This window comes from Paramormyrops kingsleyae, chromosome 21 (assembly GCF_048594095.1).
Source record: "Paramormyrops kingsleyae isolate MSU_618 chromosome 21, PKINGS_0.4, whole genome shotgun sequence".
Classification (NCBI taxonomy): Eukaryota; Metazoa; Chordata; class Actinopteri; order Osteoglossiformes; family Mormyridae; genus Paramormyrops; species Paramormyrops kingsleyae.
Window position 1 is genome coordinate 16,580,229 of NC_132817.1, and position 19,119 is coordinate 16,599,347.

Genomic DNA, 19,119 nt, shown 5'->3' on the forward strand with positions numbered 1-19,119 from the left:
AATCATGCAGTGTGGCACATTCCTTATACAGTCATCAGGAACTTGTGGAAGATCTATGTTACAGGCATCTTGTCTTGCTTTTGGCACTTTTCTCATGTCTTCAGTAATGCCTGGTCGCCGTTCACTCTCCTCGTACCCAGTCATGGCTCCCCCTGCTGTCCAGCACCTTCAGACTGACCGTGGATGAGAACGTGGAGAACGTGGACAGAGGAGGGTGAAGACTGCAGTAAGGAGGAGCAAAGTGCTTACACCGGCTGGACATACTTGGCACATATGTGTTTTTTGATGACTTTGGCCTGTCTAAATGCTTGCTTTTTTACATTACCTAATAAGGAAAAAAAGACAATTAAACAAAGATTTGTTTGTAGTCATGTGTGTGTGTGTGTGTGTGTTTAAGGTTCTAAACAGGAACCCTTATTTACAGTGAGATGTCTTGTGCCATTAATGTGCCATTAATGTCCTTGGTGCAGGGATTTGAAATGTTAAATAATTGTACAGAATACTTTCATGTATGATTTAGACTTGAGAACTGAAGTGAATTAATTTATAGTTAGAGTTTCTACCAAAGTAGTAATGATTCTCTAGGACAGGAATGGTCTGTGTCTTGCTTCTGAGTGTCCTCAGAATAACTTTTGAATAGATGTATAGATAGGAAAAAGCATCTTGCCGGGACTGTGCGGCCCATCCAGATAATGGGATTTCTGCCCGGCAATCATACTGCAGTGTGTGCGTCTGAGTGCAGCCCACTGCAAGCTGAACAGAATCTTATAAAGAGAACTGTGTTTGGAGCTGCTCCTTAGAGATGATCACTGCTGAGCAGGTGTCCAGGAGCACTGGCTCCACATGGTGCCAAATGGTGGAGGTTAGCAGCACTGGAAGACCCGTTTATATGTTCTAGTAAAGCATGCTTGGAAGCTGCAGCATACTCACTTTTAATAATTCTTCTGAAAAAGATGTCAGTGTGTCCTACACGTTCCTCTGGTTTAACCCTCTGGCATCTGTGTAGACCCTGCTCTGCATTCCCGGAATTTCACTGCGCTGACGGGAAGCCCAAGCCTTGAGTAATATTAGTTTCTTTTTGTCCGTGAAAAAAAAAAAAGCAGTTTCAAATGATGAGGAAAATTCACTGCAACGACGGTCTGAACGTCTGCGCTAAAGGAGAAAGTTGAAAAGCCAGTGAACGACGATACAGAAATGAGGACCTCAGCACGGACCCTGCAGAAGATGGTAACTGGTGTTAAGGATCTTTGACACCCGAGGTTGTGGAATTCAGCATTCCACGGAAACCACAACAGTGAGGGCAGGCCAAGGTCACAATCTTTTTTAAAATATGACTTTTTACTTTTTACTGACTTTAAGTAATAAAATATTTCTTTTTATTGCATTACTGTAAGAACAATGTACAGGGGAATATTATTTCTACAAAATATAAACACCCATACAACACATTGAGTACATTTTTCTCTCAGAATTCATTGTCGTTTATATATGATTACAATCAAGCCGCAAACACAGCCACAATCAAGAAATGTCTTGAGTTGTTCTATGCATAAATAATATATGTTTAAGCTGTATTTTATTATGAGGTAATATGGACAGTGAGTTGTAAGTCACTTTAAATCAATGCATAATAATGAAATGTTAGCTATAGTAGAAATAATTACATGTAGAATCTACCCAATAGAGCTACAAGTTTGATAGCATTGCAACCAGTGACTCACACTTTAAAAATACCATTGTATTAACTTTGTTATAAAATACAGTTCTGTATGGAGATCTTTTGAATATGAAATGGTTTCCAATTCACAGGTGAAAAAAGTACATTATGGTCGGTATGTTTGGAAGTATCCAATTCATCAGTTACATATAGGGGATAATTAGGAGGCCAAATTTGAAAGGGCCAAAGTGGGAGATTTTAGCCTGGACATCAGGGTACCAACTCTACTTTTTTTGAAAAAGATGTCCGGGGATCTTTTATGACCTCAGAGAGTCAAGACCTCAGTTTTACGTCTCATCTGAAGGACAACACCATTTTTACAGTGCAGTGTCCCCGTCACTGCACTGGGGCATTGGGATCCACGCAGACCACAGGATGGGCTCCCCCTGCTGGCCACAGTGTCCCCATCACTGCACTGGGGCATTGGGATCCACGCAGACCACAGGATGGGCTCCCCCTGCTGGCCACAGTGTCCCGTCACTGGACTGGGGCATTGGGATCCACGCAGACTGCAGGATGGGCTCCCCCTGCTGGCCACAGTGTCCCCGTCACTGCACTGGGGCATTGGGATCCCCTTCATTTTGGACCAGCATATGAAAAGCGGAGGTTAGGTGCTGCCGGTGTTTTCAGTTGTACCTCAGATGTTTCACCACATGTGCTCACGCCCTGATTTCTTCTTCTCCCCATAAAGTGGATTCTTTGGATTTCTAGACGAGAAGTCCAGCATGCCGCGATCTTGCTGTAACTGCAGATGTTTAAATGCTTAGATGTTTAGATGGCCACATGGCAGAGCACGTGGACAGTTAACCTACTTTCCCCCTTTGGGCAAAGGTGTCACATGTCCTGGATTCATTTACAGTTACATACGTGCAGAAACGGCCTAGAACCGCAAAGCTCTGCAGGGAGTGGTGCAGTGTTCTGTGAGGATTATAGGAGGTGGTCTTCCCTTCCTCCGGGACATCTACAGCACGAGGTACCTGAGGAAAGCGGGGAAGATCATCAAAGACCCCAATACTGCAGCATCCGGTCCCGGACCGGCAGACTGAGGGACAGTTTCTTCCACCAGCCCATCAAACTGCTGAACTCTGACCATTAACAATGGGCACCGACACTCAGCCATTTACCACACATTCCACATGATGCTCTTCTGCACATCATTTAACTCTACGTTCTCATTGCACCACTGCATGCACTTTTGTACATATACAGATTTCTCAAATGTTTTATGTGTTATATATTTATACTTATATTGATTGTTAATTCGTTGTCATACGACGGCCGCTTCGAGAGGCTTTGCACACAAGCATTTCACTCACATGTACAGTACCTGTGTACTGGTGACGAGTGACGTGACAAAAGTGATTTGAAACTGATGACTTTAAAATGAATATCTGAGAAAAAAGCGGAGAAATCTGAAACTAATTCCTCCTGATTGAAAGAGAACAAATAATGTGTGTAATGTTCATATATCCATCTTCCATCTTGGGTATTACTGGGTAATTCATATTTTTAAATAATTAATTACCATATTTAGTACATAGTTTTACTGTGGAACTGCTAAATGACATGTATAAATAACTGCAATATTACACACACACACGTACACACACACCATCTATTAATCTCCTGTAAGCAAGTGTCCAGTACATGGTTGTGGTGAGTCTGGAGCCTCTTCCAGAAAGTATAGGACACAAGGCTGGGGACACTGGATGAGATGCCAGGATATCCCCCAGTAATAATTTGAGTCCCAAAACAGCATAGTTTAGGATAGTTAGGAAGGAACATCCTGTCCTCACAATGATTTTTTTCTTTTTCTTACATTTAAAACACGGTTATGTGTAATTATCTTAATCTATTTTACATGTAAAGTCATATCACTGAAACAGCGTCGAACAGCTCCTCATAACAATTACAAAGAAATATAAATGTCCACCAGAGGGCGGACTGTTACCGTTCGTCCATGCGCTTACACTGGCCACGATTCCACTGTTTTATGTTTCCCGAGAACAAAACTGAAAGTGTCTGTATGCAAACGTCCCGCAGTGGCGCTGCGTGACGGTTTAACGCACAGATAAGTGCGGGGCGGGACGCGGCAGAGGATCGGACCTCCACACAGTACGGAGCCCCGCGTCGGCTTCATTACAGGAAACGGGGAGAAGCCCAGCCTCTGTCATGCTCCCGTTGGCCCTCCGGTCTGACACTCAACCGCGTATCCAAAGCTGACGATCGGGCAAATCCAGGAGGGGTCCGATGCAGCTCGGACTGTAGCGATCGCTTGCTTAAAATATTGTCCTTGTCCGAAAGCAGAAGCAGTGCAATGACTCGGCCCCCTTTATTATGGATAATTAACGCCGGTATCCTCTTCTTTATTATTCCGCAATAGCTTTTAAATTTTTATTTTCAGTTACAAAAAGGGCGTGTTTTGATTTCGACGATTACTCGCGCTTCCAATTTGGGAAAGGCATAAGGGGCTGCAGTTTTAAATCTTTCCTGGTGTGCTGAATCGAAGAGGAAGATGAAGGTGACTGTGGATTTTGAAGAATGCCTTAAAGACTCCCCCCGATTCAGGTAGGCGACATCATATATATCTGCCATCTGACTAATGAAAGCACCGTCCTCCAATGACCATTTTCCCTTTTATTCGGTTATGACATGTAACTAAATCAGTGGTGGGTGAGCAATGGGTGAAAATTGCAATGGTTCCCTTTTTGCAGTGTGGACACGGTGTATTATACCGTAATACGGCACCAATAACCAAGATCGTTCTAGTTTAGTCCCAGAAAGGAATCCGGTTGACCCTTGACTTTGTTCGGCTTTTCTCCATATTCAGATCTCGGCCCCTTGTCACATTGTATCCACAGCGATCATTTAACGAAAGTTACTTTATATCACCCTTCTGTTGTGCATTAGCTGGTTTGTCATGTGCAGTAGTTTGGACCGCAGGAATCTCCTCGTGCAACGCTAGTGGAGCCATAATGTAAACGATCTAATATTTAATTAAGACATTTACCTTCTGTCGTAAAACAAAAGCTCCAACACAGGAGGAAACCTAAAACAATATTGCATGGTCGTAGCTGTTGCTCTTTAACTGTGGAAAATCAGCGTACGCGTTGCTGAAGTCTAAGCATTTGGGAACAAAGGGAAAATGGTGTTCCTATACAACCATTAGGCGGCTGGATGTCGGCCGACGAGCGGCGTAAGATGCGGGCTCCGTGGGGGGTCATGTGTCAATAAAGTTATCCAGAGATGTTACCTGATTCGAGGTCTTGTGAAACGATGTCGACTTTCTTTGGCACCTGAAAGCGTTTTTTTTTTTGTTGTTTAATCAGGCTATTCCTGAAAGGCTGGGCTTCCATAGGTTAGGATCTTGTATATACTTCTGTAAAGTTTAAGAATTTAGATAAATTCTAAACCTATTATTATTTTATTATTATTATTATTATTATTATTATTATTATTATTATTATTTTGTCCCATATAGCAAACTATTCCCCGCCCCCACAAGCCCCCTCTGCCCCCCTTCCATCACAACATCCGCTCGTCCCAAATCAAGAACAGATGTTAGAAAGTTTGATGCAGGAAACGCGGGAGGGGACTTCTGGGAAGGTTTCCTCAAAGAGCAGCCTTTGAATAATCCAAGGTGCACCGAACAGCATTGAGGTTAATACAATGGGGCTGACAGTCTGGGTGTCATGTTGTCTGCTGTTTAGATTTCCATACTTGAGATTATAACTTTATATAATAAAGTTTTTTTTTCTTTGTTTTCTAAATGTAATGCAGTGTGTCTGGTGTCATTGAACTCAGTGGGTGTTAATGTCCTGTCAGATCGATTATTGCATGGGACCATGCAACCGCTTGTGCCGAACTGTAGTAATGAATGGTGACTCATTTAACGGTTCGTTATTGCAGTAATTGCTAGTGTGTGACGGAAGGGCACCGTACTGGAGGTATGACCTGACGCCTCTCTGTGTTCCCTGGATAATCTTATATTCCACTTCTGCTCCTTGAATTGTCCAGTAGGTTCTCGCTTTGTTAGAAGCTGTTGTATACCTCTGCACCAGTGCTGCCCACACTTGACCTGGGCGTTCATTAGAAGCTCAGCCAAGCTGCTCTTATGTCTCCTTTTTATGGATTTTATATGGATTATTTGTGGCCCTTTAACAATTTTATGCATGTCTTGTATATAAGAAATATTTTGTTCAGGTGATCTGTTAAAGTCACAAATTAACAGGTAGTAGAGCGCATCTTACTAGTTGAAATACTTTTTGGGTAAATGTACATACTGTATCTGTCAGAGAGAATTCTGCGGATCAGTAAATATCCCAATTGAGGCTCTGTGAATGCTGAACTCCAACCTCTATGGGAGAACTTGTGATTAAATTGCAGACTTGCAGGAAGGGGAACCCATTCCCTTTCTTTCAGGATGGTATCCGCTCATGCACTGAGCTCATCTCTGGTACCCCGTTGTGATCCTGGCAACTGAGTGGAAACCCTGTCCTTAGACAATGCCATTGTTGTGGCCCCTTATTGACAAGCTGGGACAAGCTTTGTCTCTCTCCCTCTCCCTCTCTCTCTCCCTCTCTCTCTCTCTCTCTCTCTCTCTCTCTCTCTCGTTTTGTCTCTAATCAGGTGTAACAGAGTGGGCTAGATCTGATTTTTATATGCTCCCTGTTCTATCTGAGAGTTTCTGGCATTCCTCAAAGTGATGGGTGTGTGTATCGCCCACCACCACCCCCCCCCCCCCCACCACCACCACCACCATCCCCTGTCCGCCCCCCTCCCTTCAGATGGAGTTCCTGTGCTGTTGTGTTCAGCCTCTTTCCATTTCCATGCTCTGTTTAATTTGGCAGGTTTTCTTTGGGGAGGAGAAAAATCACCAGTAGGGCTCAAGGGGAAGTTTGCTGACCGACGCGGAATGGCGGAGTCATTCACATCTGTTTCCATGTTTCTGCATGTACATTTTAAGCCCATACTACTGCTTCTACCTGCTGGTAGTAATTCGAGTTCAGGAAGCTATTTTTTTTAGTCATTTGAAGTGGAATCATTGAAGCTGTAAAGAAACTTTCAGAGGTTTTCAGACTGCAGATAATGGAAAAACTCAAATTATTTTTATTGCACACTCACAGACTTGTGCAGGAAAAATAAGAGACAATGAAGCACGTCACCAGATATCTCGCCATTAATCTGTTAGGGTCACATTTTGATGTGGTAGCAGTTTCTAGCATTTTTGTGCTGTTTGCATACTAGAGACGGGAAATACTGCAATTTTTACATTCAGAACCCAAATAAGTATTTTATGAACTAATATATGGATATGATACAAAATATTTATTTAATGATGTTTATTTATCTGTAAACATTACCATACATATAATACTCCATTATATGTCCGTAAATTGAATTAAAATTCAAACAAACAAAAAAAATCATGCTTTTGGATTTAGTCCCATTAATACAAGTTACAATAAAATAAAATGGGAGTTTTTTAACTTATTTATAAATGTCATGGGCCTCTGGAAGTGGATCTGTTATTGTGGAAGTGTCACCTTTGAGGAAAACAAGCATTTGTAACGGATACTTTTTAATGGTAATCGATACCAATTGAGTATTGAAGTATCGACACTAAGGTATGGATCTGCTTGTCCCTGCTGTTTACCGTCTGTTCCTCGTGGCAGGCACGCTCCATGCTCATTTCCCTCTGTGGACGTATTTCATGCTACTTCTATAGCTTTGAGTTTTGATTGTAACAATTTTTCCATTATATGATCTGACTGTGGGCTTTGACTTGATCAGGTGATCAGACAAGTTTTCTTCATTAATCCCTATTTCTCTTTTTTTTATGCAACTTGATGATCTTTTCTGATATTTCTGCCAAGTAATAAAATCTTACGTTATAGGACTGATATGAAGAATTCGGTACATTCGACAGTTCGAGTTCCGATGAATGATCGATTACTTTATTTGGAAAAACCCTCTGTGACTGACCAATGAGCAGCACTGTAACATCTCGGAGGTTTGCTTGCTCTGTTATTTGTCTGGATTATCAGTCTCCACCTCCAGTACAGAAGCACTTGGCCAGAGGTGGATAGTTCAGGTCCAGAAAGTAAAAATACAGACCAAGGTTTTGTTTGAACCAACCAGCAAAGTAACGGACTGTGACTCTTTATATTCAACTGCATGGTTGAAACAAAACCTTTGCCTGGATTCTTTACTTTGCAGGACCTTCTTATGCAGAGGCTTCTGCCCTGAACCCTCACAAGCCTGCATTTAATTGAACGGACTTGCTTTCTTATACCTGGTTGAGCATTTTCTACCTTATAGTACCCAATGTACTATACTACTGATTGTCTACCTTATAGTACCCAATGTGCTATACTACTGATTGTCTACCTTATAGTACCCAATGTACTATACTACTGATTGTCTACCTTATAGTACCCAATGTGCTATACTACTGATTGTCTACCTTATAGTACCCAATGTGCTATACTACTGATTGTCTACCTTATAGTACCCAATGTGCTATACTACTGATTGTCTACCTTATAGTACCCAATGTGCTATACTACTGATTGTCTACCTTATAGTACCCAATGTGCTATACTACTGATTGTCTACCTTATAGTACCCAATGTGCTATACTACTGATTGTCTACCTTATAGTACCCAATGTGCTATACTACTGATTGTCTACCTTATAGTACCCAATGTGCTATACTACTGATTGTCCACCTTATAGTACCCAATGTGCTATACTACTGATTGTCCACCTTATAGTACCCAATGTGCTATACTACTGATTGTCCACCTTATAGTACCCAATGTGCTATACTACTGATTGTCTACCTTATAGTACCCAATGTACTATACTACTGATTGTCCACCTTATAGTACCCAATGTGCTATACTACTTATTGTCTACCTTATAGTACCCAATGTACTATACTACTGATTGTCTACCTTATAATACCCTATGTACTATACTACTGATTGTCCACCTTATAGTACCCAATGTGCTATACTGCAAATATCAGTCACGGGCAGCTTTAGGTAGATAAACGTCATTGATCCCCCGAGGGGAAATGGAGGAAAGTCTTGAAGGGAGGGGATGACCTTCAGTAGATTTGCTCTGCTAAGTACGACACCCCTAGCCTCACTGAAACAGAGCGGACAATTTAAGAAGCACTTTTTATGGTGCTGAAATTTGGAAGAAAGGAGATGCTTTCAGTCTGTCGACTTCAGAGTTCAGGAATCCATCAAGTTCCAGCCGCACCATAGAGATTCATATGTCTGTTACCTTATTGGTATTGGCTGATGTTCGTTAGAAATCAAGCTTCAGTCCGACGTGTCAATATTACAGCTCCTTATTTAGACTAAGTTGGCAGCAGCAGAGCTTAAGACACATTCACTACACCAATGGTTTAGGGTTAGAAACCCAATGGAGATGATTGCATTGGATAATCAACCATTTGAGGACAAGGTATTCTGTCGGTTTCAAAGTTCTGGCCTGAGACATATTTTTAATTCATTAATAACCCGGCCTGCAGATCGAACGTTTCTTTTCCACGGAGGATAAGAATATGATGTAAGATCATTCTGCTAATCAGCACTGGAGAGTCTCACTGCCGGCACAAGCGGCTCAGAGGTTATCTGTATTAGTCATGTTAGAGAGAGATATATCGGTTATTGGTGGCAGTCAGAATGTCCACACTGGTGCACCACAACCACAGCAAACTGCTCAAGAAGTTCCAGGTCTTTAGCTGTATGAGTTAAAGTAATGTTTTCAGGCCGCAGATGAAGCAGATATTTGTGAATTTTGAACTTCTGGTGCAGCTGGGCTTATTCAGCTTATAAGTGTGTGTTTGTGTGTGTGTGTGTGTGTGTGTGTGTGTGAGCATCCCATCTGCCAGCCTTTGCTTCCTTGCATTGGCTCCAGGCTCTCGATGACCCTCCACTGGATAAAGGACGAGCATGAGGTTAAAGTGGAGGCACTTTCCCAAGCCGCCATTGAAAAGCAAATGGTCACTCTATTATCTTAGAAGGAGCCAAGTTAAGGGGGTAAACTTATGAGCAGATGTCACCGGAAAGTGCAAACTGTTAGCCCCCTGTTTTTAAATGTTATATGCAGGGATGCACATAGCTGCTACGCAGGTAGCATTTGGCATGTAACTCGATACGCGATGCAACTTCTTGGCATAATAGCGCAAATGCACATAAAATAAGTACACTTCACCCACCAAACGCGTATGTGCATACCAGTTATTTGCATCCCTGCATATATGCTGGTGTCTGTGTGTGTGTGTGTGTGTATATATTGTACACACACACATATACACACACCCAGTGATGTGTCTTAGCAACAATGGCGTTCAAAACCACAAGAGCATGTTCCCACTGGCCAGGCAGAAGTCAAACACTGTTTGAGAATGAGAGTTTCTGTTTGCCGTATTCACACGCCGAGAGGCTGTTGGTTGCCCGCTTCCGCTACAGCAGACTGTGGGTCAGACCGTGGGTCAGACTGGGCGATGCTGCTGTGGCTGCAGGTTCTTACACAGGCACTGACTAGCTGGCTGGCTGCCTCACTGTGTGCGAATAAGTCAGAAATAACAAATGTGGCGTCTCCTTCCGAAGGAACCCGGCTGAGTACGTCCCATGGAATGATGTTTGTTTCGGCAACTGTCTTTGCAGCTATTTTTATTTGTGGTTTTTTATTTGTTTATTTATTTATAAAACAGGCATTCGTCGCAGCTTCCTGCCAGGCAGGGTGCACAGAGAGGAACCCCCCCCCCCCCCCCCCGTGAGCTGCTTGTTTGTGTTCTCCCTTCACCTGACTGTGCAGAGGAAACGTCCACCTCTGATTGGTGTATGCGGCATAGGCTGATGGCAACGGAAGGGTCCCAGTTGTGTCCCTAAAAGGGACTGGACCCCCTTGGTGATGCGTCATCTACCTTTTTAGGGGCCCTACGCAAAACCTTTCTTGGGAGGCCCCCCTACCATGAAAAGTGATGATTGTTTCACTTCACAGTGCAGGTCAATGCGGCGTGTGGCTCAGTGGGCCAGGGCTCTGTGCCTGCGATTGGAAGGTCGCCGGTTCGAGTCCATCCTCGGCACGTCTGTGAGCCCTAGAGCAAGGCTCTTTACCCCCAGCTCCATGGGCATTGCTGCGGGTGGCTGCCCTTCACTGCCAAGCTGGCTTTTATCTACGTATGTGTCCGTGTCACAGAGAGCAAGGCGAGGCAGGCGAAAAGAGTTTCCCCACGGGGATCAGTATTGTCCTTCTTCTGTCTTCCTCCTCCTCCTCCTTCTTCTCTGCCTGTTGTCTTCCATCTTTCATCCTCCTCCTTCTCCATCAGTCTTCCGTCCTCCCCCTCCTACTCCATCTTCCATCTTTCGTCCTCCATCTTTCGTCCATCTCTTCATCCGTCTTCCGTCCTCCTCCGCCGCTTTCTTCTCCTTCAGTCCTTTCGTCTTCCATCTTTCATCCTCCTTTTTTTCCTTCACCATCTTTCATCTTCATTTTTGATTCTCGTCCTCCTCCTTCGCCGTCTGTCTTCCCTATCCTCCTCTTCCTCTGTATTCCGTCTTTCTTTTTCCGTCATCATCGTCCGGGGGCCCTGGCAGCTGCCCGGTCTGTCTGTTTCTAGAGCCGGCCCTGTATCATACTATATAAATTGATAAAAATATCTGTTTATACAGCCCGGCTCAGTGGTTTTCCCTGCACCAGCTTCAGGGTGTGTTGAGTCGGGATTTTCTCTTCGTGGCCCCATGAGTTTCCTCCCACAGCCCGCAAACACGCGCTTAGCTTTATTAGCTTCTTTGGGTTGCCCACAGTTTATGATGGTGACTGTATGTCCTGCAATGACCTGGCACCCTGCCTTGGGTATTCCCTCCTCCAATCCCCTGTGGACCTTCATACTGACTTTTTACTAGAAGAGTGGTTTTGGCAGGGGGCCGGATGATAATCGTGGTCATTTTGATTGTTTTGTCACTACGCCCTGGAAGATCTGCTTCTCACACGGCCTTCATGCTGTTCTGTAAACGGCGGAGGTTGCCCCTGGAGAGGGTGGCGGTTCTGCAAGCCCCGCCCACTCCCTGCCACGCTTCCTCTAAATAAACACACCATGTGTCTTTGGTTTATCCCAAACAATGATGCAGTGAAAGGCGCTCTGGATCGAGGGCCCGTGTGGATGTGACTTTGCACGTTTTCCGTTGATGTGTCTTGGCCGCAGTGCTCCGGTGTCTGTCACCCGGGGAACAGCGCTGGCTGTCTGCTTTGTCGCGTTTCATCCTCTGTCTGTTTCCGTTTCTGCTTTCCAGCCTGGAGCACAAGCGCCGTTCCCCACGTACCCTGAAGTGGAATGAGGCCGGGGTGAAAACTCAGGTCACGCCCTTTGGCTTGCTGCACTTGCTTCGGTTTTGCCATGTGACCCAGTGGGCGCGGTTGCCATGGCAATGGCCACCTTGTGTCCCATAGCAGTGGGTCTAGCCACTGGTCATGGCTTAATGGATTTCATGATTTTTTTTTATTTATTTATTTTTTTTGAAAGAAAAGTATTAACATTAACGGAACCATGTGACATAAATGGAAGGAAGTAACAGATCCTTTATCTGGATGTGGGGGTGGTGGTGGGATTGACAAAAGTATGACGTGAAAAGCAGGCATTTCAGCTTTTGCAAAAAAGGGGTGCAGCAGATCGGAATATTGCCATCTGGGTGTTTCTGGGCCGAGAGGAAACAAGAGGAAGCCGGAATTATTACTGTATTTATCTGGTTTTAGTTTGCAATCTACTCGTTATTGCAGTGCTGTATATTACTACTTTTGTATGCTTCCTATTTGTACTATTTGCTGTAATTTGCACTATTTCACAAGCATTTCACTTACCTGTACTTACCAAGTGTCAGGTGATGTGGCAGAGTGATTTGATTTGACAAAGGTGCAGGTTAAGTGAATGAATAGGCTTGTCACCTGACTTTGGCCCCACTGGAATCTTGGTCATATTTTTTATTTTTTTTGGTTGCTCCTCCACTCCTCCTCACCTGTCCTAAAAGAAGGGGTATAATGTTGGGGTGATTTTGGAGCAGATTAGTGAAATCAAAGAGTATAGATCTCAGTCTTATTTCTGACCACTGTCTCTCTCTCTTATTGTGACCAAAGATGGAATTACCCCTGTTTCGTTTTACACCCACTGTTAGCCATTGCAAAACATGTGGGCTTTCAGTCCCGTGATCGTCCTCACTGCACACCGGTTCGCACGTTTCACTGCAACAGCAAGGATTCACTTCGCAGAAATACAGCTGAACTCTGACATTTTGTAAGAGGGGGGAAAACAAAATCCGAGAATACGGTGATGTCCTCCAGAAACCGATTCACGCGGTCGCCATTTTATCTGCCACATGTGGTAAAGCCGTCAGCTCCTCTGTGAGCTCACAGTAGCGATGGCTGTGAGAAACGTGGCCCGCAGGTGCAGGTTTTGCATCTGTTGTGACTTCAGGATGGTGGTGGTGATAAGATGCTGTCGGGCTTTTGCAAGCTGTACTGCTGAGGTCGCCATATTCTTTTGTGATTCGTTCTTCCTTGGTGCCATTGTGCTTTTGTTGTGGAGCCATGGATCTACATCTGCAGAAGGTGGGAGAAGGTGTCGCCAATGACTGGCTCCATTGCCATGTGTTAGCGTAGCATCTTGTTGGGTTTGCTGGTCTAGTATGTTGGCTTGAGCACAAACTGAAACTGCAGATCCGTCGTATGAAAGAGGAACTTGGCGGGATCGACTGAGGGGAGCCTGCGGAATGACGCATCTGTGAGTTGTGAAATCCACACTTCCCGCCAAATTTCTGCCCCCTCGCTAAAATTGCTGAGCTCCTTATTTTTAGATTGTAGGAGGAAGGTGCTTCTGTTGCCATTGGTGTGTTTCATTCCTCTTAATCACCTGCTCATACTAGATCCTTCTTGGTGTTTCTGTTCATTAAGGACCAATGGATGGATTAATATCCAGGGTTGACCTACTGCTAATGTGTTTAAGCGGTTTGTTGGAATGTCATTTGAAGATGGCTTGGAATAGCTGAATATTGTAAGTGGAAAAGTTTGTCACTTCGCTGGTTGTGAGAATATCTGTGCTGTTGCGATGGCTGGGTTTGTAGCCTGCAGTAGGATTCCAGTCCTGTTAACATGTTGACAACCGGCCATCTGCCAACCTCCCTCTCTCCCTGGCGTGTGATGCGGAGCTGGGGGGTTTGTGGGGGGAGTCGTAGCACTCCTCGTGTGGATGGACAGCTTACGGGGATTTTCTCTGTGGTGGCCTTAGGGGTGTCAGAGAGCCTTAGTGGACCAGCTGTCCCTTCAGCAGAAAAGGTGCTTCTATGAACTGAATTGCGAGATCTTGGTATATCTGCATGATTTTTCTCTTCATCTTTTTGTACATGGTCACATCCTCATTTTCTGGTCAGTAAAAATGCCTTGCATTTTGTTTAGTTATTTATAGGTAAGGTTAGGGTTGGGTAGGGGTTAAGGTCGTCATAATTGGGATTAGTGTTATGGCCATAGAAATGAATGGAGAGTCCCCACAAAGATATGAGTACAGGTCTGCGTGTGTGTGTGTGTGTGTGTTTTTCCATCCTGCATAATGCCATATTGTATAAAATCAGCTTTTTATTCCATGTGTTTCGCCAAACTGGATTCTGGGCAAACATACAGGATGTTACTCTCCCTCCCTCGACTGTTTCACATAAAATCCATATACTGAGCACCCCTCCCCCCTCCCCCCTCCCATGCTGAAATCGACCAACTTTCTAAACACTCACAGCTGCGCTTCCCTGCAGTGCTCTTGTGAATCCTGGGAAAATATCTTTTTTTTTTTTTTTTGACTGCTTGCTCAATTACTACAGTGATTCAGATGCTTCAGATTCTCATTCCCATTTCCACATAAGCACAAGCCTTTTTCGTCTGGAAAAGTAACTCATTAGGCTACAAAACAGCTGCATTAACTCTGTAGACCAAGGGTGGCCAATCTTATCCAGAAAGGTCCACTGGGTATGTGGGTTTTTGCTTAAACTCCCTAATTAGATTACTAATTAGAGGACTGATTGGTTGAAGAGTCGTCATGCCTGGGTTTGAACAGCTGACCTAAAGGTCATCCCAAAAACCTGCAAACACACTGGCCCTTTGCGGATAAGATTGACCACCTTTACCGTAAACCTCTGCTGCTCTTCGTCAATGACTTTTTAAAATAGTCTCTCCTCATCATGGTCTGTGTGAAAAAACGGACTTTCCCCTATTTCGATGATTAAGGACATAAGAAAGAGAGAGAAAGTGTTCAGACTTTTGTGAGACACTTCTTCAAACTACAGATCCAAGGGTTCCATTGGGGGGGGGGGGGGGGGGGGGGGGGGGGGTCAGGGTGAGTCTGAGTAGAGGGTGACACAGGATTGGAATTTCACTCCTATACCCATCCCACTCCCACAACAAAATTCCCATCCCGTCCCAATGCCAGGGAGGGGGGGGGGGGATTTTTTTTTCAGATTTCAAACCTAGCTAATCAACTAGGCTATGGTTTTACACCAAGTCTACTATCACAATAAGACCACAAACGCAACTACAACCACACAGCAACACTCCCTGCAACTGAATCCACATTGGCCGTGCACGGACTCTCACCCAACACACTATTCTCTGTTGCTGTGCATCTCTAACCTGACACACCAGCCCGCTTTTGATAGTGTACAACTTCTCACCTTAGGCCCCCCAGGACTGCAATTTGACACCCCTGATCTACACTATAGAATAATGAAGACCTTCTGCCAAGTCTTTCCTAGCTAGTGTCCTGAGATGACCTTCACTGAGATTTTATTCCTGGCCATTTTCTGTCCTTTTATTTTCAGCGTCTGCATCTGCGCACAGGTTCCACACGCCTGCAGGCGACGCCGGCACATCGCAGCCGTTTGCGCGCACATGCACGTCTGCCCACCCAGTCACACCCGACTCGGCGATTTTGCAAGGACTGCGTTTGCCGCAGTGGGTGTAGAATCAGTGTCGCTTTTGATTTACCAGTCAAAATACTCAGCCTCCGAGCGTTTGCGGATGGAGACAAAATCAAAACTGAACGTTATAGAGCAGCAAAGATTGCGTATATGTGTATGCAGTAAAGTTGTAAGTGTAATCATTTCTAGTTTTGTAAGGATCTATACCAAGATTATTGAACCAGTTTCCATCCGTTCCACCAATCATGTAATTGATTGAATTTCTGAATTTATAAACGTACTTTCCAAAGCACTTGTATAACAGAAAAGTAGTCAGTTTTTTTTTTTCTATATCTTTGCTAGCTTGTTCTATACATTATATCAGTCATGAAATATTTTATTTTATTATTATTTTTTTTTTAAATACCAATTACATCACAAGTATTTGTGCTGGTCATACATGTTATAGAGATGTTTTGTTACTGAATGAAAGATGCTTTATGTTTTGTAGTCGCGAGGTAGAGAAACGACCCAGATAAGCGAATTTCCAAATGAGTGAATCTCAAGCATATCCTCATCCAGACCATCAGAAAAACCACATTTTTAAATTCCAGTCATATTGGGTTAAGATTCTGCACACAATGGCCCTTTATCCTTATTTGAGTTAGTCTGTGTTTTTTTGGCATCTTGGGTGACGTGTTGTTTTCTTTTTGTGGTTTTTGTTTTTGCCCACTTGCAGTTTTTTTTTTTATTGGTTGTTGTGGGTCAGGTGACCAATGCCAGGCGTCTGCAGCCTCTGCATCTCTGCTTATCTGCTGTGGCGTCCTGGGAACCCGGCGGCTCTTATCTGATGTCAGTACCGCCGCTGCCCACCACTGACTCACACCGGCAGAAACCGACAGAGTACGATGAGAAACTGATTAAAGAGTTTGAGTTTGACTGAAAGGTTGCTGCCGCAGTCGTTAATTGGGTTTCTTTATGGGTTGGCATACTTTTACATGGTAATAAAGGCTTTGAACTTGCACAGTCGCTAATACTGCATCGGCCCTTTGAAAAGCTCACCTTGACTCCTCTATAATAACCTCCTACAATGTAATGCGATCTGAAACTGAAACTTTAAACCTATGTTGAACTAAAAGCCAGCTACAGCTTTTCTGTTTCTGAATGAGCCATCAAATCTAAGTCCGATGGCTGGGTCTTTAGTGGAGAAGGACAATCCTGGCATATCCATGCTTCCTGGAAACCTGTATTGGATAAGGAATCAAGGAGTATGACTGGATGGGAAATTTGGGATAAAAAAGCAGCTTAATATGTACTGCACTGATTCTTATGCAGAGTACTATGACAGCTTGTTAGTCATAATAATTGCATCATGCTTTGTAAAGGTAATGCTAATTCGTTGACGTTTCTTCCCCCTCAGTGGCCCCCGGTCTCATAGCGGATGTAAACCATGCGTTTCTCAGCTGATTGGAAGAGCTGAGGTTCTTTCACAGCCAATCAGAAAATGATGTAAGAGATGTGCTGTAAGTAGTGAAGAATAACTGGGCTGAGTGAGGAGCTGGAGCCAAGGTGTAGAATTTCCCACGGTTTTCCCAAGCATATTCCAAGAAATCACAGGAAATGCGTGTTGGGGAGCCAGCCTCTGGGATTCCCCAATCACCTCGCATTAGTGTGTGCTGCAGGAAGGAATCGTGTAGTTTACGTAAGAGGGAGGGAGCAAAAATCCCAGGCTTGGCTGACGTCATTTATTCCATCAGTTATTGTTACTATTTTTTGCTTGGGGAAATTAATGTACAATAACCTGTGGAGTTTCCTGCTTCGCCGTACATTTCATTCGGTCATTCTTCCATTCATTATTCATTTACTCATTAATACATTCATTAATTCATGCTTTAATTTTTGTGTTCGTTCAGTATGGCATCCTAGTAACTGTAATTGCTGCATCACTGTAAATGTTGCTACCTTGAGCAACTCCTCTCATCCCTGCAGACCTATACTGTTTTTTTTTTTTTTCCTACTGGGAGTACGTTTCAGTATGTTGATACTCTTAAAGTTGCTCACAATCAATGGATATTAGCGCTTATCTTGCACATTTATCATAAAGCTTAGCTTTGGTCGTAAATCTCGATCCGATGTTCCCAAGCTGCTACGGAGTCAGCGCTGGAGCCCAGAATGACGTTAACTCAGCTCTGGGCCACACATCCTTGAATTGATTGCAAAGGTGAAAATGCTTTTTCTAGCAGTTTTCGTCTGGTGTGTTGTATGGTAGTAATTTTTCTAGTCTTTTATGGTGCCTTTTTTTTTTTTGAAGGAAGTTTGTATGTTTTCTTCCAGCAAATTGCTAGAGAGACAAATTCTGGAGGTGGAGTTCACTAACGCCAGGTTGCCCCTATGAGTGGGAACAGTGACCTTTGGCCTCGGCCCATATCCAGGACGTAAGCGTTTTATCGGCCATTCATACTTGTGTAAACAGGAAGCGAGGAGTGAGCAGTGTTGGTGCTCTTTGAGAGTTGCGGTGAGGGGTGTGAGGTTTCTCCACGTTTTCTGTTCACGCCCTTCAACTTTACTGGTCCTCGTCCTACTGGCCCAGTCCAGCGCACTAGCCCCAGTGCGGATGCTCTCCTGCTCGGTTGCTGTAGACCGCCCGTGGTCCTGGCCTGCAGTAGCTCTAGAAGGATGCCGTGATTGTGCTTGTGATGGGACTCATGGGACGGTGTGCCGTGCGCTCGTTTGGGTGGGGTGAGCGGCTGCCCCCGCGCTACATTATCAGCATGGCACAGATGTTTCCTCCCATCAGATGCGTTAAGATGGTTCCGCGCGGCGGTTTGTTATTCGCCTTGCGGCTCTGATTCCATCCCCTGAATCCCGAACGTGACCAATCGGAGCAGTGACTGCTGCCCTTCCGACTTCAGCTCCTGAACATCAGAGAGCCAGCTGATAAACAGCAAATGCTGTGCTTTCGTGAGCTGAGTATAGTAATAACACTAATTCACCTGTATACACTATATGATGGAAATTAGTCGTCATCTGGGGGTGAAAATCTTAGCTTCCAGTTATTGGCAGGTGTGCTGCTTTCCTGATTCTCTGTAAAATGTCTGAAAGTCTAAAAATGGAGATATTTAAATTGGGGAGTTGGTAGTTTGTTAGACTGACCAGGTAAAACCCAGACTAGTAACCTTTTTTGGGCTGTCAATGATGGATGGATGGATGGATCTTAGTACTGGGACCTGTCTGGTTGTCCAGACCTTTGGTGTCAGCATTTCCTTCCCTTGTGGGAGTAGTAGCCATAATTATGTATTATTTCCTTTATCTATGGCAGTCATAATAATGTTATCTCCTCTGTCTATTTCAACATTGAGCCTGTCAATGTTGAGTCTCAGACAAGCTTAACTTCAGCCCGGTTGGTCCTAAAGATGATGATGCTTTTTTCATTACTAGTGTCCTTTTGA

At 44.1% G+C, this 19,119-nt stretch overlaps 1 protein-coding gene across 4 annotated transcripts in view; it reads left to right on the plus strand.

Moving 5' to 3' along the window:
• Nucleotides 1-3,858: 3,858 nt before the first annotated feature.
• Nucleotides 3,859-19,119, plus strand: part of LOC111836658 (arf-GAP with coiled-coil, ANK repeat and PH domain-containing protein 2-like) — a 40,179-nt gene continuing 24,918 nt past the window's right edge. For 2 of the 4 annotated variants that reach the window (XM_072704022.1, XM_023798136.2), the window contains exon 1: nt 3,862-4,285. In XM_072704022.1, coding sequence (XP_072560123.1) covers nt 4,233-4,285 — 53 coding nt within the window. In that variant the 5' untranslated portion in view covers nt 3,862-4,232. Of the gene's footprint in view, nt 4,286-19,119 lie in introns of all 4 variants that reach the window. The other 2 variants (XM_023798134.2, XM_023798138.2) reach the window with 2 other exon arrangements.